The sequence below is a fragment of the Conger conger genome, chromosome 6 (assembly GCF_963514075.1).
Source record: "Conger conger chromosome 6, fConCon1.1, whole genome shotgun sequence".
NCBI lineage: Eukaryota > Metazoa > Chordata > Actinopteri > Anguilliformes > Congridae > Conger > Conger conger.
Window position 1 is genome coordinate 30,574,920 of NC_083765.1, and position 24,322 is coordinate 30,599,241.

The 24,322-nt window shown below is 42.4% G+C and overlaps 1 protein-coding gene across 3 annotated transcripts in view; it reads left to right on the plus strand.

The window, feature by feature from the left end:
* The window catches only part of gstcd (glutathione S-transferase, C-terminal domain containing), a 38,483-nt gene extending 14,161 nt beyond the window's left edge, over positions 1 to 24,322 (plus strand). For 2 of the 3 annotated variants that reach the window (XM_061244242.1, XM_061244244.1), the window contains exons 6-12: positions 9,807 to 9,922; positions 10,213 to 10,257; positions 11,407 to 11,535; positions 17,744 to 17,877; positions 19,008 to 19,038; positions 20,596 to 20,665; positions 21,354 to 22,269. In XM_061244242.1, coding sequence (XP_061100226.1) covers positions 9,807 to 9,922; positions 10,213 to 10,257; positions 11,407 to 11,535; positions 17,744 to 17,877; positions 19,008 to 19,038; positions 20,596 to 20,665; positions 21,354 to 21,505 — 677 coding nt within the window. In that variant the 3' untranslated portion in view covers positions 21,506 to 22,269. Of the gene's footprint in view, positions 1 to 9,806; positions 9,923 to 10,212; positions 10,258 to 11,406; positions 11,536 to 17,743; positions 17,878 to 19,007; positions 19,039 to 20,595; positions 20,666 to 21,353; positions 22,270 to 23,767 lie in introns of those variants that run through there. The other variant, XM_061244243.1, reaches the window with a different exon arrangement.

A 24,322-nucleotide genomic window follows, 5' to 3' on the forward strand; every position in this document is an offset into this window, starting at 1 on the left:
TTGTCGTCTTGCTGACTTACTTTGGCTGTACATGTGAAAAAATGCAGGCCTGGTCATCTTGTCTGTGTGACTTAAAATTAAGGTCAGAATCTAACTGACTTCAGATTCTGTCTTTTGAGCCAGACTGCCCATCTGTAAGTGAACAGTCTCTTTTTGACTGAAGACGGACTAGTTGGTACCTCTGCCTTAATTTAGTTTTAAAAAGCGTTTGTTCATTTATGTCGGATAGACAGTTTAGATCAATTATCTGTGAAAAGTAAAAAAAGAAAAAAGTATTTCTGTTACATAAGTACAGCGGCAGTTAAGCACGCTCCCAGTGAGACCAACCCACTTCTCAAGGTAGGGGAGCATTTTCGGTTCACATAGGTATGACATGACTCGACTCAGGCGTATCTGAAAACAAACACGTGAAAGGTCATTTGGAATGCCAGCTTTGGTTTGTTGGCTTTTGAAGCCTAAAACCGTTTTTCCTTTTTTGGTAGGGAGAGGTCCTGGACCCTGAGGAATAGGTAGCGCAGATTAGGGGGTACCAGGGACGCCGGTCAGTCCCTGTCGATGGAGGAAAGTCAAGTGACATCTTCTAATCTGCCTCCAATTCTCCCAGGTCTGCACCCCTACGGGCGCTCACAGTTCAGTGGGCCGTTTACAAATGATAGCCGAATGGCATGGAAGCCTCAGTCACTCGCTTTAAATCGGTCCCCCTGGTTTGTAATATCCGCTTTGCAGATAGCGGTGAAGGTCTAACGGTCCCAGCCCAGGGTTGGTGGGATGATTGGGGGGGGGGGGGGGGGGGGGGGGTCGGGGGGTGTGTTACAGCAGAGCCTGAGGTCCCTGGATACCCACGACTCTGCATCCCGACCGGGGGAGCTTAATGACCGAGGAGCGCCCCACCAATCCCTTTATCTACCGTTGCAGCGGGATTCTTGGGACTGCTGACAGAACTGTGCTTTGTCAGTTCCTGCAAGCCCTCTAGATTTGAGAACATGGCCCATACAAGACCGAGACAGCATCTGGAGCCCAGCCAGAGAATGACTAATCCTGGGGGGGTATGGGACATTGTGCGTGTAGGGAATGCTATCGGCCATGATTTACAAACCCTGCAGGCAGAAGATGACATGGCCTCTGATAAAGAGCACATCATGGTACATTACTTGACAGCAAAGAGAAAAGACAACAAAGGGTCCACTGTAGAAAAAATAAATAAATAAATAAATAAAATACTAACAAACGAAACAAATTGCATGTCAGGTGGCTAATAGCATTTCCAGGTAGGAGGGCGATGGGTGGAGAGGTGTACATGGAAAACCTTCATTAGGGAGTGGTGCACCTAAGGAAAGGTCAATCAATACGGCTGATTCTTATTCTTATTGCATATATACACAATACAGGCCAAAAGTATTAGGAACCTGTGTTTTTACAGTTTAGGCAGAGAAGAATGCAGTTCATATATGCACATTTATTGAATAACAAACCAGAATATAATTGTATTTTCTTTAGCCTACAATAACACAAAAAGATGAGTTCTTCTAAAAAAAATACAAAAACAAAAAACACATGATTTTCCTACAAACAGAAAACTGGATTTTATTTTTTTAAAGAAAAGCATTGGAAGCCAATCCAAACATTTTGCAAAGTGGGAGGTGGAGGGATGGTAGTAGGTGGGGTCATTAAATTGACTGAATCCGATCTTGGTTCTTTATGTAACACCTGATACCTTTAGCCTATAGTGTAGGTAAAATATGCACTAAAGTTGCAAGATATATGGCAAAGAAAAAGGACTTGGTCTTAGATGTGCAGGGCCAAGTTAACATGTTGTGGCAAAAACGGTACGCTACTCGGTAGCGAGAACTGGCACATAAGGTTAAGGTTTCCAGGTGCAGTGTTCAGTACACTCTCAATAGGGTCCAGCTGATGTGCAGTATTGTTAACGGAAGACCAGGAAGACCGATAACACCAGAGGCAGAAGACTAATATCTTGTGGTGTCTAGCAAGAGAAACCGTTGTAAAACCGCACCTAAACATCAGGGAGAACTCGAAGCAGCTTAAGAGAAACCATTTTACCTGACTACAGTGAAACAGCAACTACGATCTGCTGGTCCAGAAGGATGTGTATCTGCCAAAAAGACCTTTCTATGTGCTGTAAAAAAAGAAGAATAGACTCCAATGGGCCAAGCACCATCAACACTGGACCAAGAAAGATTAGGAAGGGCTTTTTCACAGATACACATCCAGCCCAAGGTAAATCATGGCCATTTTTGTTGTCATGCTTACATGACCAGCTATTTGCCTGTAAAAATATATAAAATGAAGTTTTATTTATCAGATTTCACAACTTGTTAGATGCAGTTCGCTGTGATATACAGTAATGGACCTCTATGGACCACTTCTTCTCTGTTAATCAATGCGCTGACAATTTGCGATCGAAAAACTCAAAAGCAACATATCTTTCCAAATATAATGCCGCAGTTACACGCAATCATCAGCTGAGCTCTTAGTGTACATTAGCCAGCTGTGAACTAACTGGTTAGCAAAATTGTGCCAAGACAATATAGGAACTCCTTTAGTTGCCAATGATGCACTATAAAGAAGACATTAATCCTTTGCCCTATAATACTGGTGTGCTTTGTCCCAGCAATAGAAGAAATAGTTCTGGATTAGAAAGTGTATTTTTGAGCTCTGTTGATGTTCAACTGTTATTCAGTGGACTCCAGAATTATGGGCACCCCTGACTGGCAATGCAGAAAAAATAATAAAAACAATGTAGTTATTTAGATTAACTCAAAATGCAAACATGTGAAAAACTGTACTTTATTTAATGTTTCAGTGGAACCAACCAAAATCAAGCATTCATTTAATAAAAAATAGATTTCACCAAAATCAAGGTTCCATAATTATTGCCTCCCCTGGTTTAATACTTGGTGCATCCTGTATGTTTATCAATTTTATAAAACCCTATGGAGGACCAATCAGCTGTGATGTCCTTGTGAAGGGAGGCAGCACAAAGGTGAGGAAGAGGGTGTGAATAATTGTAACATTTAAATAACTGTTTTTAAATAGAGCAATTCTGCGTGCCTTTGTCCGTGTGTGTGCGTGCATGTTCATGCATGTGTGTTTGTACGGACGAGTGTGTGTCTGTGTATGCATCCGTCCGTGTGTGTATGTATGGGTGTGTGTGTGTGTTTTTTTTAAACCAACAGGAGTACAATGAAACAGTCTTCAGGGCTATAGATTACTGTCATTATCAGACATTTGCCAAGTAAGCTTTGTTTTCGGTCCATAGACTGTCTAATAGAGACCATATGGTGAGTTGTATTGCTCTTGTCATAGTTTGATTTTGTGCCCTGCTAGCAAGCCATTTAAAATCTCAAATTGCGGGGAAGGGTTCTTAGAATTGCTCCCAGCGTTGCCAAAGGAGTAATCAGGCTCTGCCAGCCAGATACCATTCCATTTAAAATCTCTCCGTCTGCCAGCATCTTGTCATATCCAGGGCTGTGGAAGGTGCTTGGTTCATTCATCACGTGACTTTAAAACAAGTCTGTGTCTGTCAGCTGCTGGGGAATCAGAAGAGTGATTCATGGAAAATCAGATAAAACAAAAAAACAAAAAAACAAAAATTTGCTGTGAAAATATTGGAAAACGCTTGTGTTCCTTAAAGCTAACAGCAAAAGGCTACTGGCTTCAGATTGTCAGTAACTAGAATCTAAGAAGTATAGCCTAAATGTTGGCTGTCTTCACTGTAGTTCCTTAAAACATCTTCTACCCCAGCCTGTCTTATGGTACACACATTTTAAATGGATTTACCTAATCATGAACCGTATGCACAGTTTCCCGCGAGCAGTATCTCTTCTGTGTCACAGTATCTGCAAGAATGTGATTTTATGAATGTGGAGGCACATCTGTTGCTGATAAAAGTGAAATTGAATGAAGACCCTCTCACTCTACCCCTCTTTTCAGTTCAGATTGAACAGGTCTGCATTTCTCTGCATGTCCCTAGGCTGTGGACTTAAAAATATAAATATATTGTACATCTATCTCTCTCTATCGCGCTGTCTTGCTCTCAATATTGTTGATCATTTTTAAATTATTCAAACTTCTGTTCCCCATTTTGTGGACTGAGATGGAAAAGTGATGAATTACTTGGGGTGTCCAGACAAACCCCCAACCAGCCACCCCAGTCTGTGGAGGTGCTATGTGGAGGCGCAGAGCCCAGATGTGCGGGTGATAAGGGCCTGCAGCGGGGCTCACCACTCCACACCAGCGGGGGAGTGTCCTGCTCTTCATGCTAGTCACCTCCTGGTGCTGTTTACATTCTCCCGTGGGAGCCAGGGCTGGGTCTGCCTGCCTGCGGGAGGGAGGGAGGGAGGGAGGGGGCGCGGATACGCTGATATCCTCCAAACTCCTGGAATTCCACACCCGCGTTTTTATTTTATTTCTTTTATTATTTTATTTCCTTTTGCCACCAACAGAATTTTTATCTTTGGCAGGAGGTGTGTGGTCTGCATTTTCAAAAGCCAAGTCAAACACCCCTGCACACATTCAGATAGAAGGACAAAAAGACACACGTGTGTGCACACGCACATCCGTGCACTAACACAGTGTATGTGGGAATGTTTATCGTGCTGAGAAGGAAAGGAGTGGCAACCTTGCTTTATGTGTTTTATATTGTCTTTTACATTCTGACAGAAGCTGTTCGTGAATAAATGAAAAGACAGTCACTGTTAATAAATGGAAAGTTAATTTATGAATAAATATTCCATTGCAGTAACATCGCAATACTCAAATGCTTTTAACATTTTAATTAACATGAAATGGATAAAAATCCTGGTTTTGCATCAATGCTGTGGAGGAGAGTCCACATAAAATAAAATAAGTCTGCATAAAGTTAATTGAAATTCTCAGAATTTCTTCCTAACAAACAGGATTGAGTATTGATCTCTTTGTGGCAAGTCCTATTTACTGAAAGAACTGGCATGGCGTTACTTGGTGGACTGAAAAACAAATCAGGGCTCATTTATTCAAAAATTGGAGATACAGAATATTAAGCTGTCAAATTGATTGGAATATGCACCCCCCCCCCCCCCCCCCCCTTGCTTTCTCTATGGGTCTATTATCTTTGTATTGTTCCAGTAAAAGTCTACAGCTGTGTAACAGGCCTTCACTGGACACTTATCGCCCTCGGCCGTGTGGGCTGTTTGAAATAAGCCACAGCAGATGGCAGATGAGCTGTCTTGCCACCAGCTTGACATAGCTGGTGCTTGTTAAGGGTTCAGCCCCAGCATACATCCAAAATCTCATTGGACCCTAAACGCCAACCTACCTGCATTTCCTGGTCACGACTTCTGGCCCCACAGCGGAGTTCAGAACAGCTGTGTCTTTGACCACCTTCAAGCACAGCTTTTTTGGCTGCATCTTTCCCCTCCCCTCTCTACCTCCCTGTAATTTCTAGTTGGCCATGTACACTATATGCTGTTGTGATTGCAGTTGCGTATAATTTAGTATTCTAGTTGCCAAAACTGAGGTATTGCTACTTGGTCAGATTGCTACTTGGTCTGATTATTCTACTAGTTATCCATGTGATCACTTGGAACTGTACTTCCCTCAAGGGTTTTTAGAGCACTTGTCACTGTGTTATTGCACGTTACTCTGGATAAGAGCATCTGCCAAATGACTGTAATGTAATTTTAGTTGGTCAGTATTTATCTATTTATTTGATGATGTTCTTTGTGCCGATCTGAAAATCTCTTTGCTGACCATGTCCCTGAGGTACTGTAGGTCTGTGTGATAAAGCTTGGCTGTGCTGTGCTTGGTTCCTTCAGTATTGCTCGATGGCGTTTCAGTCTTGAGATGTGACATGAGTCACAGTGCCAACCTAAGGTTTATAGAAGACTCTGTAAACTTTACAACATTAAAGAGCCATAAATCCTCCCAAGATGGATGGCGCTCGTCAGGAGTGTGCCACCTCTTTTCGGCCTGCATTGTTTATTCTTTGTCTAATCCCCTCTACCCTATTCTGCACAGCACATTGTTCTTTTTGAGCTTTTTTTGTGACCTCCAGACTTTCCCTGATGTAGTCTATAGTAATCACACCTCTATTAACTATAACCTGTAGGTGAATTCCTGTTCTATTGTCTGTTGAGGGACTTTACCTGGGGAATCCCATTTACATTAAAAGAACGACTTAGTACTGGTTTTACAGCATTAGCAGCACTCCTTAATAGTTCATTAATGAAGGCCATGATGTATTTTCTGTCAATAGTGTTTTAATCTCTGTGCAATCTCTGTCCTTTGCCATGGAATGAGGTAACTTTATATACCATTGTTAAGAGGCTCCAAGCATTTGCATCATACAGTATTTACAGACATATGTATAACAAGTGGAAGAGGCCTTACTTTGACATTGGTGGCTTTCAGAACTGTGTTTATTGTGCTTTTTATTCGAGCTGGGTGTTCAAATCTAGCTCATCTTTAATAGCAGACGCAAAATAATTTGTGGCCCTTGCCAAAACAGCGGCAGAATGTCTGGTTCTTGCTCCTCCTTTGAGAAGCAGAATCTGTTTAGAGGAATAGGACTTGGCACACTTGCATGGGAAAGGAAATTGCCACATTCTTGAGTGGATCAAAAGATTGTTAATATGTGTGGTGCTTGTGACCAAATGATGTGAAGAAAACAAATCCGATGGCTTTCGGTAAAAGGCACGGCGACTTTTCCAGCAATTAGTTTTGAATGAACAGGTAACCTGAGGAGTTAAGATGTGTTCCCAGTAATGGGTTCTGTCTGATTAAACCAGGTAACTGGATCAGATATTAAAATGAGTGAATGTCCTGTCATCAAAAAAAAACAACTTTGGAAATGACAGCATTTACAGTTTGGTAGCTGCGGGTGGTTCTGACAGGGTTCATGAAACTATTCAGTGCTATATGAGATAATTATATTCCTCCTTCACCTTAGCCAGCGTTATTCAGGTGTGATCATGCGCGTCCGCAAACCCCTGCCAACAAAAGGAATTAAGCCGCCAGCGCTCCAGAATACTAAAGATAGGCTGCGGTTTGCGCACGCAAAGCGCTTTTCCAAAAAAAACACCTCCAGACCTGCAGCACCATCAGCTCTGCACTGTGCTGGCGGCCCTGTCTCCAGGAACCCCCAGAGCAAACTCTTATTCTTCTTTATTTGCGCATGAGTAAAGCGGGTTATAAAGGAGCCGTTTGCAGAGCTGTTCAGGAGCGGCCACCAAAACCCAGCGCGTCAGGACGCCCAATGTTGTGACCACATGTGTGCAGGAATGCCGGTATATAGTCGTCACGTCAGCGTAAAAAATATGAATGTAGCCTAAATATGATGCAACATGCTTTTTAAGAGGTGCAAGAGTTGCATCCTAACTCGCATGCACAGTCGGAGTGAGATTGCCAATGCGGCCAAGCTGATTTCGAGGCAACTCTGCGGAACTTGTGGTCTGCCGAGGCAAGGCCTCAAATAACACTGAAGGATGTCTTGCTGGTGCGAACTCTTGCCAGTCAAAAATGTCCTACGCCCCCATTGTTGAGAGTGCTGAAGCCTGTCTTGTGAAATGGCTCCTGTGAAGCTGTCGGAATGGTTTTTCACGCTCTTTATACCGGAGCGGGTTGACGTCTGTGAGGGATTTGATACGGAGCGAACGGCAGTGATGCTGTATCAGGAGCGGCGCTACATTGAATAGGAATTTCTGTGCCGCTGTGATGTCACGTAACGGGCAAACGCAACCTTTTCACCAGTTGGATATCCATTGTATTGTTATAGTGCCTACATTCCTGCGAAATACGTGCTTTGTCTGACAAGGGTCCGGCTTGTGAGCGATTTTATTTGAAGTAAATTCCTTTGTTTATGAGCAGTCGGGTTGGAAATTGCGGGTGTTGAATAGCTGAAATTGCAGGGTTGGAGCTACGGGAAGACGAGCTGAACGAGGCGTCTCTCAGGGGGCTGAGGCATTTCTACTCGCCCCTACGACCACATAAAACGGGAGGGAGGAAGGCCGGCGGCTTGCATCTGTAATTACGGGGGGCCACTGCGCAGAGCAGAGTCGCGCCTTGCTAGTACCTCGCTAGCAACTGTGTGCTCGACCTGTGAGCGCGTGTGGTTTATCTTGCAGGCCCTGCCGAATCTGCTGGGCAGAGAGGTGAGTCAGACCCCAGCGCTGTGTGCTGTCCCCTGGTCTCTGTGACAGAGCAGGAGGAAGTTCACATTAACCTTTCTCATAGAAACCTTTTGGCCTGAGGAACTGCTGGCTGGAAATTACTATAATTTTCTCCCTGATGATAAGAGAGAGGTCTTCCAGTTGGATCAGGTTTACTCTCCTCCCCATTTCTGGAAGTCGTTTTAGTGACTCTTGTCGGTAATGGGTTTAATTTTTATAATTTTAATTATTACTTTGCTGAGCAAATCTTTGTTTGAGTATACCCCTGTGAGGAGAGAGGTGGACCTCCTCCTATTTTTGTTTTTCCTGAATTTTCCCATTCATTGTTTCCCCCCATTTAGCATTGACGCGCGTTATTTATTTATTTAGTTTGTTTTGTGTAATTGAATGGATGCCGAGTGGGAGTGCAGGCAGGGATTTGAAAGAAATAAACACCAAAAATGGTCAGGTAGAACAAAGACCCCCACTTTGATATTAGCACAAAGACCCCAGCTGCTTTGATATTTCACTGAGAGGGTCTCCAAACGCCAGCTATAATGAACAGGAAGAGTGAACGCAAATAAGTTTCATGAGCAAAAAAAAAATGTACGTTTTCAATATGTACCATTGTTCATCACTGTGTGTGGGCTTTTGAAAGTCTTCGTGGTGAAATCATCTTCACGACAGAGGTGGCAATGGCCCTGCGGTGGGGAGAATACCCATTCTGCTTAAAGCACTTCACTATACATCAATCTGTGGGAGCCGCGCAAAGAGACACGAGCATAGATAATACCATACTGATATTCCAGCGAGGGATATAATTGCGTGACACGGGGACCAATGAAACGATCGTCACCGGTGATTTATGGTCCCCGATGTGGCAGGGAGAAGTCCCTGTGGCTGGCAGGGGAGAGCAGCTGGGGATTTTTTACTTTTATATATTTTTTAATAAGGTGCTCTCCGAAGGCTCCGTATCTCGCCGCAGTAGTCACCGGCATTAACTCAATTTCCCCCTCGTCTCACCACCGGAACGGCACATTTCACCAGCCAGCTCAGAGATCTGTTCCCCGCCGATTTTAATGTCGAGACAGAAAAGGTCTGAATAATAATAATAATAATAATAATAATAATTAATAATTGTTAGTGTTTGCACTGGTGCTGTGGGAAACAATGGAGCAAAAGAAGTGTGCAAAGCCATGCAATGTGTTATCAAACAGAACAATGAATATTCCAGTGTCTCTCTCTGCCCTGGAAGGAGAAGAAGAAATTGTCTCATTGCCATTTTTGTTTTAAAAAAATGCAGACAGGTATTCGTTTTGTCAGTGTCCATTATAATCTAGGTTTCTGTTACACCCGCATTTATGTCCTGTCTAATGTCTAAGTTGTTATCTAATGTTCTTTGTCCACACACATACACACACATACACACACATGCACCCCTGCGCACACGCACACACGCACGCACGCACACACACACACACTTACACAAACAACACATATTATGGTTTACACCTTTGTGCCCCTTTGGAAAGCAGCCCCCACAATTCTACCATTTTGCTTGTTCTTATTCAATACCTTCGAAATGGCAATTCATTGACAGATTATTGAGTTTATATATAAATAGCTTGTACTCAAAAACAGAAACCTGTCTGTTTCCAGGGAAAATGTCAGATGTCAGGGCAGTGAGAAAACGGCAACAGTTGAACAACTTGGTTGCCATGGTGACGAGGCTGGCCCGCTCCGGAGACACAGTGGTGGACTTCTGCAGCGGCGGGGTAAGGCGGCCGGCGGGAAACGCGGGTACCCCCCCCTCCTCCTCCTCCCAGTGGCTAATCACCGCTCCTCCTCTTCTCCTCCTGTACTGCAGTCAGCCTTTGTGCTCTTGATATGCTGCACACAAGCAAAGAGCCTGAGAAAAGTCTTTCAAGTGAGACTCCTCATCCATGGAGGAGTGGGGGTTAATGGGTCAGTATTTTGAAAGAAAGCTGAGGTTGGATCAGAACTCCTTTGATATCCTCTTTGATGGTTGTCTTCTTTCTGTGTGTATGTATGTGTGTCTTTACAGGGGCATGTTGGGATTGCTCTCGCACACACCCTGCCAGACTGCCAGGTAAGGTTTAGATTCACCGTCCCAGTCTGTTGTTATGGGGTTCCTTCAGGCTCAGCACACTCATTCACCGCAAGTGACCAGAACGGAAAAGAAAAACAGGCCAGGAGCCGGTATGGCAGTTCTCCCACCACAATCACGTGGCCAACAGCCGCAGACATTTGTGAACGATCACAGATCGTCCTTTTCCGAAATACAATCAGCTCCAATGGTTTGTCTGGAAACAGGCCCAACTCATTTTCCTGTAGCTTTATGTACACTGCATAAATGCTGATGTTTGCAGATATTATATTGCTATATACAGTCACTGGGAACTTTATTAGGAACATTTATTTATGTTATTATCTAATCAGCTAATCATGTGGCAGCAGTGCAATGCATATAATCATGCAGATATGGGTCAGAGGCTTTAGTTAATGTTCACATCTACCATCATAGTGCGGAGAAAACATCTTGTCGGTGCCAGGCGGCTGGTTTGAGTATTTCTGTAACTGCTGATCTCAGTGGGTTAGGGTAAGAATTTTGCAAAAGCATGTCCAGGTTGGTGGCGGTGGTGTAATCTTGTAGGGAATGTTTTCTTGGCATATTTACGGACAATTAATACCAATCAATCATTTCTTGAATGCCACAGCCTATTTGAGTATTGTTGCTGACCATTTGCATCCCATCTTCTAATGGGTACTTCCAGCATGATAATGCACCATGTTACAAAGCAGAAGTCATCTCAAACTGGTTTCATCAACATGACAATGAGTTTAATGTTCTTCAGTGGCCTTCCCAGTCACCAGATCTGAATCTAATAGAATACCTTTGGGATGTGGTAGAACAGGAGATTTGCAGCATGAATGTGCTGCTGACAAATCTGCAGCAATTGCATGATGCAATCCTGTCAACATGGAACAGAATCTCAAAGAAATCCATGCTACAAAGAATTGAGGTTGTTTTGAGAGCAAAGGGAGGCCCTATCCAGTATTAGTTCCTAATAAAGTTCTCAGTGAGTGTATGTAGAGCCACAAACTGCAAACTTCGTATTTAATGTTTTAAAAGTCTATTAAAAGAAGTGTGAAACAGTCACTCACTGTAGGGGGTAGTTTGATGTGCTCTGAAAGATAACCTAATTTACAGCTGCCTTTTGTTTCACGGTAATTCCAGGTGGTTCTGATCGAAAACAAGGAGCAGTCTCTGGTTCGGGCCGAGAGTCGTTGTACAGAACTGGGCCTGAGGAACGTGGGCTTCGTTCAGGCCAACCTGGACTACTTCACTGGACCCTTTCAGATAGGCGTGAGTACAGCGTTGTCTGCCAAATCCACGCTCGAGTGCAGCTTTTCCCACAGTGAGACTGCTCTGGGCATTGCGTCCGAGCACAGTGCTGGTTCCGTGCGTGTTTCTTACATTCAGGTTTTACAGGGTTAACGTGCTAATTGTGCACACAGAAAACACCCACCGATTGAACAGGTGCAACGGGGCTGCTGGATCAGGGTTTTGCTATTTTTAAGAGAAGCAGAATAAAAGCCAGGCCAAGTTTTAACATGTGGAAAGCGGCTGCGCGCCACGGCTGTAATCAGCCTGGGATTTTATAGGCGTTCTTAAACGGTTACGCACGGCGACTTTAATCAGACTCAGATGTGCTTTTTCTCCCCCTGCGGGTCAGTGGTGTTTTCATAAGCGCGCTTCTGTAGTGCGTGTTGAGAAGCGGGAGTATCTGAGCATGTGTTGATCTGAGGCCTCGCACAACTGCTCCTGTCACCTTGATGCATGGGTCGAGGAGGCGCAGAGGACAGACAGACGGACTCCCACGCGGAGCCGTTCCCAGGGAGCGGAGATGCCCGCCGCCGTAATCGGTTGCTCTCCAAACAGACGTCGACTCGATTCATTGCCTGGGAGCACCCTCTCACTTTGATTGTGTAGACCTCTTAGGTTCCTCTTTGTGGGAGTAGTGTGCTACATTCCCAGTGTTAACAGCTCCATTAGATCCGTTATCCAAAATAAAGAGTACACCTTTCTATAGTCTGTGAATGTGTATTAGGAGTTATTCATAAAGGTTGCCATAATAAGTTTCCACGGCTGTGGGACGTGTGTCAGTGGTCTACAGGACAGCCCATTCTCTGGCCGTATAAGAGTCCCCCTTAGTGGGAGGGGAACGATCCTTCTTCATGACACTTTCTGACCTATGACCCCTCTCTGAATACAGAAAACAATACAAAAGAAGAGTAGGCTTTCCACTCTCCTATATTAAAGAAATAGTTTCCTCTGCAATAGTGGTCGACTCCGGCCTGTTAGATCGATTTCTGGTTTACAAACATTAGTCACAGCAAATGTTTTGAATGTTTCCATGACCAATTGCTGTGCTTTTTGCATGTGGAGGAGATTGATGAAATTTATATGCAATGATAAAAAATACCAAAGGCTAAAATATCTGCTGACTGAGGAGAAAGCTGAATGCTGAAATGTTTGTGTATTTGTGTACGGGGCGGCCTGTAGCGTAGTGGTTAAGGTAAATGACTGGGACACGCAAGGTCGGTGGTTCTAATCCCGGTGTAGCCACAATAAGATCCGCACAGCCTTTGGGCCCTTGAGCAAGGCCCTTAACCCTGCATTGCTCCAGGGGAGGATTGTCTCCTGCTTAGTCTAATCAACTGTACGTCGCTCTGGAAAGAGCGTCTGCCAAATGCCACTAATATAATATATAATATAATATAAAAGTATGAAATCTGGTTGGGAATAGGGTTGTGCTTTTCTTTTTCTTCAATTTCATTTGCTCTTTATCAGGGACTTAGCAACCCTGAATAAGAATTTATAGGAGTGAAGCATGCTGTTTATATTCCATTTGATAAAAATCCTGCCTGTTCATTTGTTTGTTTGACTAAGTCAGGAGGGATATTGCAGCCATTTCCTGAATGTGAAATGTACTTTTGTGCATCTGAATTATAATAATTAGCGATCGTAAAATCAATTGTGACTCCTGTTGTGCAAATGCATAAATACCAGTATAGGTGAATCTGTATGATCCAAATTGCCATTTGCAATCAAATTGATATGGAACACCTGTCTTGTAATAGGGGGTCTGCTGCTTGCAAATAATTAGGCAACTTCCTGTCTATAACTATCCAGAGTCCATGGTTTAAAATGTTCCTCATAAAATATTTGATTGTCACAAACCCTTGTACCAATATAGTACATGGCAGCAAGGTCATCTGTGGTATTGTTGCCACAGAATCAGCTTGGACTGTGTTGCTGTACCTGCGACACTTCCTTCAACCGGGCTCCTGCACTATTCTAATGCGGCAGACTAGTTTGAATATACTGACTTTGGCTGCTGTGACTTGTGTATTAATGTACCTTCAGGACAATGATTAGCTGTTGGGGTGCATGATAATATCTTGGGACATATTGGTATCGGCCAATAATGGCTTAAAGTGAACTTATCGGTATTGAGCGATACCAATATGATGACGCAACATAGCTTACATGAACCAGAGATGATGCTGTACAGATGGCCTGCTCAAAAGAATAGTCTAATCATGATCATCTGAGCCTATTTTATTTATTATTTATTTCTAATGAATCATTTTTACCAAGCAAACTCACATGCAAAGCTTTACCTGGGACTCAGTAGCTCTTTAGACACATCTGCCTGAGAATCATTTCTTGAATTTTTCCTGTGTGTACATCTTCCATGATTCTGGAAACTTGGTTGCAGTTTTTGTGCTCTAATGTAAAATAGGGCCACATAAATATATATATATTTTTTTACATAGTTGTTATTCAGGACTCCACTAGTACCCTCTACGTGTTTTTCTGTTTTTCTGTGGCGAGTGGTACCTTGACAGATGATAGCCCTTTTTATGTGAAAATGTGATATGCCTACAGATGAGAATGGATCAGTTCATTCCAAATCACAGAGTAAGAAAATTTTGTCCCAGTTGCAGAAATCCCAGCTGTGTTGCTGAAGGTCTCAACTCCAACTTGAATAGAATTGAGTAGACTAGAGGAAAACCAAATTCACTAACGCAAGCAGTAGTGCATCATTAATTCCTATGTCCTCAGGCGTATTCCTCCTCAGAATTTTTTTCATTTACCATAATGCACATATTTAGAATCTAGATTTCATTGGCAGAGATATCAATATTTTCACTTTAATTCTTCACTGGTGGATGTGTAAGGTCAAAGAGATGCCCGCCACTGAAATGTGGGAATCTGTGCACGGAATTGTGGGAAAGGCTTTGGGTTTTGCTGCTTGGTGGCTGAGACAAATGGGCTTATATTTGTACTTCCCTTAATTAGAACTGCTCATTGTTCCAGCAAACATTCCTTGGAGACCTGCTCCAATTTATGAAAAGGAATCGCACTGCACTCACGAAACTGAGGAGGTGTGTTGTGCACATCAATTTGGTCTCCTGCTTAGACAGGCCACTGATATGCCCTATGGACGTTTGCTTCTCCAGGTGTGTCATTTGTGCCAGGAGCATTTTGAATTTTAAAAACATTCCTAGTACACCATACTGTTTCGATGCCGGCCTGGGCAGATGCTAAATGCTTCTTATTCCTTGCTCCTCACATGGTTACATCACGTTGATTAATACAGCAATATGTATTATATATTGGGTAATTTGTAGATCCATTAGCTTAATGATACGGTCTGAATTGTTCTTGGTATATTTAGTGTCTCTCTTCTTCTGTTATATTTGGGCTGGTTAAGTGTATAGTGGAGAATGGGGTTGTGCCGCATGTTTTGAGCAGAAGGGTTGCATGCATCAGTACAGTTTCTGATATGGGTCATCTGGTGAACGGATGCAACCACAAGGCCTTTGGTCCAGCTGGCAGGAGTGTAGCAATGATGCATGCAAGCTGATCCTCCGTTGGTGAAGACGAAACACAGGGAACCTGCTTCACTGTGTTAAAAGACTGCATGTTTACAGTAGTTGATGCTGTGACACCATTGCCTGCACCAGATGAGATCAAGTTTAGATCCTCGTTATGTCTGAACACCTCAGGGGGTCACACAGTGTGAATGACTAACTTGACTTGTGGCTGGGAGACTGATGCCTCATTGGTGATAAACTGCCAACTCCCACCATGGACCAATCAGTTGTTAAAGACAGTTATGGTGGCTGGGTGATGATTAAAACAACTTTTAGTGGTAAGTCTCTGTAATGTTGATGATATGTCTGTCACCTGAATTATAAATAATAGTTTGATATTGCTCTTGGAAAGTAAAAAAGAGAAAGCTGATTATATGCCAGCAATGATTTATCACCAAGAACATAGAGTTTGTGCTAAATCAGTGTATGAAAACACTCGGCCAGGTTCACCGTATGATATCTCAGGGAAATATGACCCTAAAGGGGCAGATATGAAATGCGTTTCTGTTGTGCACAGGAAATGAATGGTCGTCACTTGAGTTCAGCAGCTCAGAGAAATGAATTCCGATTTGGTTCCAGTGCTTTCATTCAAGGCCAAGCCTGTATGGGCTCTCTGGTTAATTATGAGCTGAGGTTAACTTTCTTTGCTCATAAACTCTTCAGCAAGAATAGAAAGTGCTCTGAAAGACTGATGGCTCTAATAAGGAGAGCTGTTTTTGCAATTCTCTTCAGTGCTTAATAATTTCTTTGCATTTATTACCATCTCAGCACAAAAAAAAGAAAATGAAAGTAAGTTCTCTCATATAAACATTTCCCTTTTCACCCAGTGCTCAGATATTAACAATTCAGAATTCCCGTGCAAGTGATCCTCAGTGTCTGCCTCATATACTTTGTTTGCAAATGCAAACAGAATATATAAATGTAAGGCTTACTTTGTGTTTGAAAAACAGGCTGCTGCTCTTGAGCATTACAGGTCCCCGTAGTTATGCAAAACAAACTCCTCTTAGCATAATTTACTCCCCATCTCTGCATCATTTTTACAGCCAGAGGTTTTGTTCCTGAGATGGATCAAGAATGAATCATTCTGCTTTCGATAATATGCTGCCAATGTAATGGTATATCAGCATATAGTGTTTATGTACCTACATAATTTATCTTTGTTAGTAACCTCTTGTCTTCTTCTTCTTGACTGTTGTTAAACAAAATTTTGTTCAATTATCATAAACTGCAGCCACTACCCCACCTGCTAATCTGTTTTTCTGGCTATAAACAACGACCATTTGGATATGCTCAGTTCAAGTAAAAAACACTTAAAATGTATTTCTGATTTTGCCTGGTATATGCATTACTTGATACCAAAAGCTATTTTGCTGATGTTTATTGGGCCTAAACAAGATTAGTTGGAAATTCTGCCAGCACTGCAATAATGGACTTATTTATAAATGACAATTGGTCTGTATCAGATATGAATATACATATATGAAAGAAGCAAGGTATTCATGGCTAGTGGATCTCAATGGTTTATAAAAAATAAAACAAAGTAAAATTAAGCCTGATCCCAAGCTCAAAGATTGGGGAGATGGCACATACAGTATGTCTCTTGCTGAAATGAGAATGTTTCCCACATTATACCACAGAATGATCTATGCTGTGGATGTGGGATGTGTTATGGGTACAGGGAGCCTGAAGCATGACGGATCTAAATGGGCTGAACAGCTTGTTCCCCACGTTCTTATATTTTTCTGAAGATGTTTTTTGGAGGTGCTGAAGGCGGCATTAAACACTGCGACAAATTCCATGGATGATACCGTGCTTTATTTTTAAATATTAATACTGCTAGGCTGTGTAAGTAAAAATTTTAAATTCAAATAAGGAGTGAATGGACATTCCTTTTTGATAAATGTGTATTAAGTCCAGAACAAATGCAACGCAAAAATATTCTACAGTTGGTCACTGTTCAATATAAACCAGCTTGCTATATGTATTTTGCTTTTTTATTCTGTGAATTTGACTGTTTACTGCTGAAAGTTCTCCACGTACTTAAAGAGCTGTGTGCTGGTCTTCCCCATGGCAACAACCAACACTCATTACAGAGTCAACAAGTTCCATAGAAAATTGCAGTGGTACGTGAGACAAGCTTTCGTAGGTAAATTATGGGGTGTTAAATTAGTTGGCAAGGCATGAACAAGCGCAAAAACATGTATACACATATGCGCACACACACGCACACCACACAAAGTCAGTCCTCTCCAACTTACAGTGAGGAGACTGCAGAAAGGATGGAAAATCAATTCCTCCACTGCCAAAGCAAGCGCCTTTTAGGAGCCCCCACACAGTGTGGTTTTGTGGATGGCACGGTGGTTCAGTGATTAGCACTGTCACCTCACAGCAAGGCAGGTCCTGGGCTTTTCTGTGTGGTGTTTGCATGTTCTCCCCGTGCCTTTGTGGGTTTCCTCCAGGTACTCTGGTTTCCTCCCACAGTCCAAAGACATGCTGGTCGGGGGACTACTGGAGGGGGGAGGGGATTCACAGGGCATTGCTGTAAATGAGTAGGTTTGCTCAGTCAGCCTACCGTGTATAAAGGTCGGTTCCCGGTGAATGAGTGGAAGCTTCCGGCGTCCCTGCAGGTGGCCCTGCACGCGTGCGGAGTGGCGACGGACATGGTGATGGACCACTGCGTTCGCGCGGGAGCAGCCTTCGTGGTCAGCCCCTGCTGCTACGGATTCATCCAGAACACGCTCAAGTTCACCTTCCCCCGGAGGTTAGCCCCCGACGCTGACCACATCACACACACCACCCGGCACATGCACCTTTTCTGTTCTGTGTGAGCGGTCGTCCCCTTCAAACGGGAGCAGTCATGCTGACTGTATGAACTGCTGAGGCATGCTCACCTGTTAACCCATGGAACTCAGGGCCCCCATGCAGGAGAAATCACATGGTTCATAACTGGACGTAATGCACTGAACCTGTTTTGAGGAGATGATCCCAACTCTAGCCATTGAGTGTACGCTATATACTGTAGAATGCTCCACAGTGTGTTGTGGGATGAAAGTGGGGAAAAATAAATGACTGTTACTCTCTGAACAATGTTGAGTGGCGCTTGAGTGGACTTGAATGAAGTGAACTGCTACCCATTTTGTATTGAATTGGCTCAAAGGACTCCACTGAGCTGATCTGGAGTTTACAGTTGTAATGGCTTAATATACCATTACCAATTCACAGGTTTTTGATTCTGTTGGATTAATTTTAAGAAAGTATCATTGCTGTCAGATGCAGTTTAGTGCTGTATGATGTATAAAAAAATGTTTTCAAGTGCTAATTGCTAGTGGGTGATCCTGTGTTATACAGTAGATCAATATGGAGTTTTAGCTGATGTTTACTGTACTACTTCTTAATATTCATTTAATTGTGCTTTTCCTTACTGAGGTCATTTTAAAGCACTGTATTGATGCACCCTGTTTATTTCAGAAATGCCTTCTCATGAAGACATACCATGGTGTCAGTGCTGCTGTAGGCCAAGTTAAACATTAGGACCTGTTCTGCACTGCCTGACTGCTTGGACCTTTTCCCTTCATGCCATGTTGATTATTAGTTTATTTCCAGCAGTATTCCTGCTTCACTTGTTCTTCTTAACATCACAAACCAGTCTGGACTTCCCATGACTCATGTAGACCTTACTATAAATGGACTGCACTCTCTTTGAGAGACTTTTTTGTATTTAGTTTGAGAGAGTATAAGGGTACTTCATAAAGTTTCAGAAATTGAAGATTTGACATGACATCTATTAACTACAGTCGCACATTAACTACAGTCATTTTATGCAGTTGAGTTGAATGTGTTTTTCTAAATATTTTGTAAAATGTCTCTTGTGTTCATGTTCTCTTATTGCAGCCAGAAGTTCTTGGACACGCTCAGTTATAAGGTATGTTGACGGCGATCACTGCCTGTCGCACGCACGCATACCGGACGCACGGTTTCAGCTGTTCTTCTGCATCACAACCTGACTGAAGCATAAACTCAACCACAAGGTTGTTCAGCAACCTCATGCTGAGTTCACCATGAGCTCACCTTGACATATGCCTTGGTTCTGCTGTACTTCATGAACATTTCCAGCTATGTGAGCCTTTGCTAGTCATTAATGCTATAATCAGCAGCCTTTCATTTTAAATTCTTCCAACACAAACTCTGAGTTGCCAGACCCAGCATATATCAGGGCTTTTTATCTGTTTAGCTTTTCAGGTTGGAGCAGATTTATTTGTTTGATGTAATCGTTGTGGCATGTGACTGTGGTTTGGTATTAGCCACACATTAGCCGTTTCCTCTTGGGGTTCCAAAATAGATTTTTGTTTGTCCTGTAAGCTCTTGGGATTCTAACTTTCTCAGGAATCACAAGATTATCAAGTGCCATCTTCTTTACTGACACTGCGTTGAACTGCAGGAGATTAAATAAAATCCAACTGACGTACATCAGCTCTCAAAATTTCACAAAGCAGTCACAAAGTTTTCAGTGCACGTTACAAAGTCACAGCACAAACATCACATTCTCCTCCCATGACAGTAGCTTCAAATAAATGAACACCTATCCTTAATGGTGCCTGAACCTAACTTTTTCCTTTCATTAAGAATCCATATAATGGACACATTTTTATTGCAGCCAGTCCAGTATCATGGAAACCAACGATAATACACACATACTGTAAATTAATTGGTAATAAAGTAAAAGATTTTTGCCCACAAGAGTAACTGAATTGTGCCCTCATAGTTCACTGCAGCAATTAGATTTTCTTTCAACAAAATTTGCTTGCTGTTTATTCATTATCAAGGTTAGTACCTGTGTGATTTTTCTCTTTTCTGTGGAGAAGTTTTAGTGCTCTGAATCTGTTTGCCTAAGTGTGGCACTATTAGTGTAACATCAACAGTTTTTGCATACTGCAGGAAGAAGTTCATTTAAATGGAATGTGCTCATTTATTTAAGATAAAGGTAGGGTTTCTTTTTTCTTCTGCTAATAGGGAATCGGAGTAAAATGAGGGTCACAAATTGCTATACGGCTACAGGAGATCATTAATGGTGAAGTATCGATATTTTATTCAAAATCTGATTGGCAGCACATTACCCTTTTGTTGACTCCTGACGTCAGCGGTGAAGAATGGAATCCATTAGACTCAATAGGCCTAATTGGTTACCATGCTCAAGAGTTTGTTTTACTGCTGGGGAATGTAGTCTGCAGTTGTGGAGTGAATCTTGCTCTCATGCTAAGCAGGTGTACAATGCAGAACTCGTCCAAAGTGTGTGTGACCCCTTCCCCTCTCGGTGGAGGCCTGGGCTCATTGATGGATGCCTGGTGCTAAACATGCTGTTAACACAAGCCGAGACCTTTGAAAGTTCACGTTTGTTTTCCATGAAGTAGAGTGGCTCATATGCAGTTCCATGTGCAGTTTAGTATCATAAAGTCTGGCTTGTACTCCCCCCCCACTGCAGGAGCACATGATTCTCTGCCGGTTTGCCGACCAGACAGCCGTCCAGTTGCCACCTGATCGACGATTGATAGGTAACAACCACATTTTCCCCATAATCCTTTCACAGTAAAATTAGAACATTTTTTCAGCCCGGCTTAGATTGGCTGCCCACACATTTTAGTGGTTTGTTTATCACCAAGAATAAGAAAGGAACATGAACAGCGCAAAGAATAGCAATCTCTCTGATCATTTCTGTGAGCAGATCTCCACTCACCTTAATAATGCTTTCTCCAAATGAAGTCTTCTTTCTAACTCCCCACGGTCTCATCAATTTGAGCTGCCGTCAAATAAATCCCCTGTGCCTGTCACATTGTCTTCCTTTCCCTTCTTACAGCCAGTGAAATACCACTCTCAGCTTCTCAGCAAGCACAGGCTAACAGGCTTTGATCACGGCTTTGATGTTTGTCAAATGTATTCATTCGCTTGAATTCGGTAGCATAGCGGAATTCCACTCATAAACTGTTCATGTTACATAAAAGCTCAGAACAAGTCGATACAAAAATAAATGAATAAAAAATTATGTGAGCTCCATGGTCCAGTGAAGTGTTATGTGTTGACAAATCAATATGGATGTTACTGAAATGGCAACGTTTTGTTGACTAATCAATGTGGATATGACTGAAATGTGGATATTACTGAAATGACAATGCGTCCCTGACAAATGGATGTTGAAGTTACTGAAATGCCTCCTCCTGTATCTGTCCTGTTACCCTCGCTCAGGGAAGCAGTGCATGGGCCTAGTGGACCTCGATCGATCCTGGACAGCGGAGGCTCATGGGTACTCTGTTCAGGTGATGACCATGGAGCCTGACAGCTGCTCCCCCAAGAACAACATGCTGGTGGGCGTGCCAGCAGGCCAAAACTTCAATTGATCCTCACAATCCAGAAGCCCCTATGGTGAGACCATTCCTGGTAATGCACTGAGAGTCGGAGTTTGAGCAAAAACGATTGCCTGTCTGATACGGTTCTTCAAGCTGGTCTGTCATGAATGTGGAAAGACATGCCAGTGAATTCTGTATTGTCCAAGCTCCTCTCCCAGAAGTGAACATGAAGCTGAAATGACATCAGATCCCTAAAATCACATGAATGGAAAAAACGATTGATTTGTTATTATTATTGCGCTTTTTTTAAATCTTAGAACTACTTTTCATTTTATTTTTCAGCTCAATGTATACTCAAATGGACATTATTATTGTTATTATCATGTTGTATGTATTAAAATTATTCTGAGACATACTATTATTATTATGCTATCTGATGTAAATGTAATGTGAGTGGCCTCCGTGCACCCTCGTGCTGAAACCATAGACAGGTGCTGAGGGCCTTCATGGTCCAGTGAGCACCTATAGTCCCAGATCTCTGTCCTGGTCCTCCTGGTATTGCAAGGCCCTTCCTTTCCTGTCTGCTTTCCTGGGTCTTCATGCATGATGGAGCCCTTTGAATAGCAGTGAACACCGCTGAGACTGTTTTACCACCTCTAGAACAGGCCCCATGTACCTGTGTATTCAGCTGCCTTATTATGGTACATATCAAATATGAATCATTTCAGAGCCGCCATGGAAAAGGCTGGCGGCTACCTTTTTATTTCATTGACCTTTTACTAACTTTCAATAAATGTGGAAATATGTGAACTGTATTTCTTAATTGGACTGTTATTGGATGGAATCTATCAACGTGGGTCTGCAAAACACAGTAGATAAGCAACGAAGTAGAGACCACTGTGGATTATAGTGAAAAGGAAATAGAAATTGTTTCCACACGCAATTGCTAAAACGTTTTAAATCCATTAGTATTTTGAGGGGGAAACACTTATTTCTCAAAACCTTCTGATCCATGTTATTACAAATTTGTAATTTGTATCTGAAGTCATATCACATCATTCATTTTGAAGTGCAGTGTGCATTGTTGAGCTTTGTGCCTGTATTGAAAAATGTTGTGTTTCATCTGATGTGAGAAGGGCTGTATGTTTATTATGGAAATAACATAAATATGAAACATTTCAGCAAACTGTTTCAGTGTGGCTCAGATTTATAAAGTGACCTCAGTGATCACTTTATTAGGTAGACATGTACCCTAGCTTGTTAATGAAAATATTTAATCAGCCAATCATGTGGCAGCAACTAAATGCATAAAAGCATGCAGACATGGTCAAGAGGTTAAGCTGTTTTTCAGACCAAATGTCAGAATATGGAGGAAATGTGATCTAAGTGTCTTTGGCTGTGGAATGATTGTTGGTCGCAGACAGGGTGGTTTGAGTATCTCCAAAACTGCTGATCTCCTGAGATTTTCACACACAACATTCCTCTAGAGTTTGCAGAGAATGATGGGAAAAAAACACCCAGTGAGCAGCAGTCCTGCAGGCAGAAACACATTGTTAATGAGAGAGGTCAGAGGAGAAGGGCTAATAACCACACATTACAACAGTGGTATGCAGAAGAGCATCTCTGAACACACAACCTGTCAAAAAGTGGATAGGGTACAACAGCAGAAGATGAATAAGTCTAAAAAATATGTCTAATAAATACCTAGTAAAGTGCTCACTGAGTGGAAGCTTATTTCTTACACAAAAGACAGTGTAATTATATGAACATTTAGCTCTACTAGTCATTGATATTTCCATTAACAAACTGGCAGCTCAGTATGTTGAGTGTGTGATTTCAAGCCGTGGTTCTCAAATTGTGGCCCATGTACCACTGGTGTTCTGCAACAAGTTGCTTTATGATCCATGGGCAAAATAAAACTTTAATGAAAATTGAATTAGCAATATCCACATCTTTGGTTGACTATTGTATGCTATTGCAAAGATTTTCCTAATTGTTTTGGTGGTAAAAAGCTTGAGACCCTGATTTAAAGAGTAGACAAATCATTAGCTGTTGCAAAATGGTAAACATTAATTTCACTTATGTCAGCTTAGGCAGCTCAGCAACCTTCTCACTGCCTGCAGACCTTTGCGGCATCCCTGCTTAGGATGTAAGACCCAGATGGATGCTGCAGTAGGAGCGGGTTTTCCTTGCATCTCATCGGAATTCCAAGAGCGCAGGCAGTCTGTCGGAGGGCGAGTGGCTAGGGAGGGTCTACCCCAGAGCTGGAATCATTTCTGAGGATATTCACCCTCTCCCTGTCTTGGATTTCAGCCCTGGCCGTGTGGACCTGACAAACGCATGGGCATGGAGAGGGGCAAGCAGCCTGCAAAATGTGCATTCCACTACAAGCTGGCTTTCTGGCCTGTGGATGGGACTATCGCTCATTTTTTGGAAACAATAAGATAACTATTATGACCATTTGTGTATGAATAGAAACAAAGCACAGACTGTATTACCATTCAAATAAAATTAACCAACACATGTTTTCTTCTGTACACACCCAGAGATGTGTGTTATTGTTTTATGTTTGTGTGGAGTTGGTATACATTTTGTATTTCCCTATCTTGGATGTGTGCTCATTGATGACTACATCATATAATCCAGTTTACTGTGGCAGTTTAAAATGTTTTTTATATGGATATGTTTTTCTCTTAATGTGATTTTAATTTTAATTTGAGCTTTCCCTATGTCATCTCATGTCTAGTGGACGCACATAATTTGCATACTCCAAATGTCAGAATCTTCCCTTTTAATTTATGGTAATTTAAAAGCCTTATCTGTGCCTTTTTATACCATTTTGAGATGAATATGACTCCGATCAAGAGA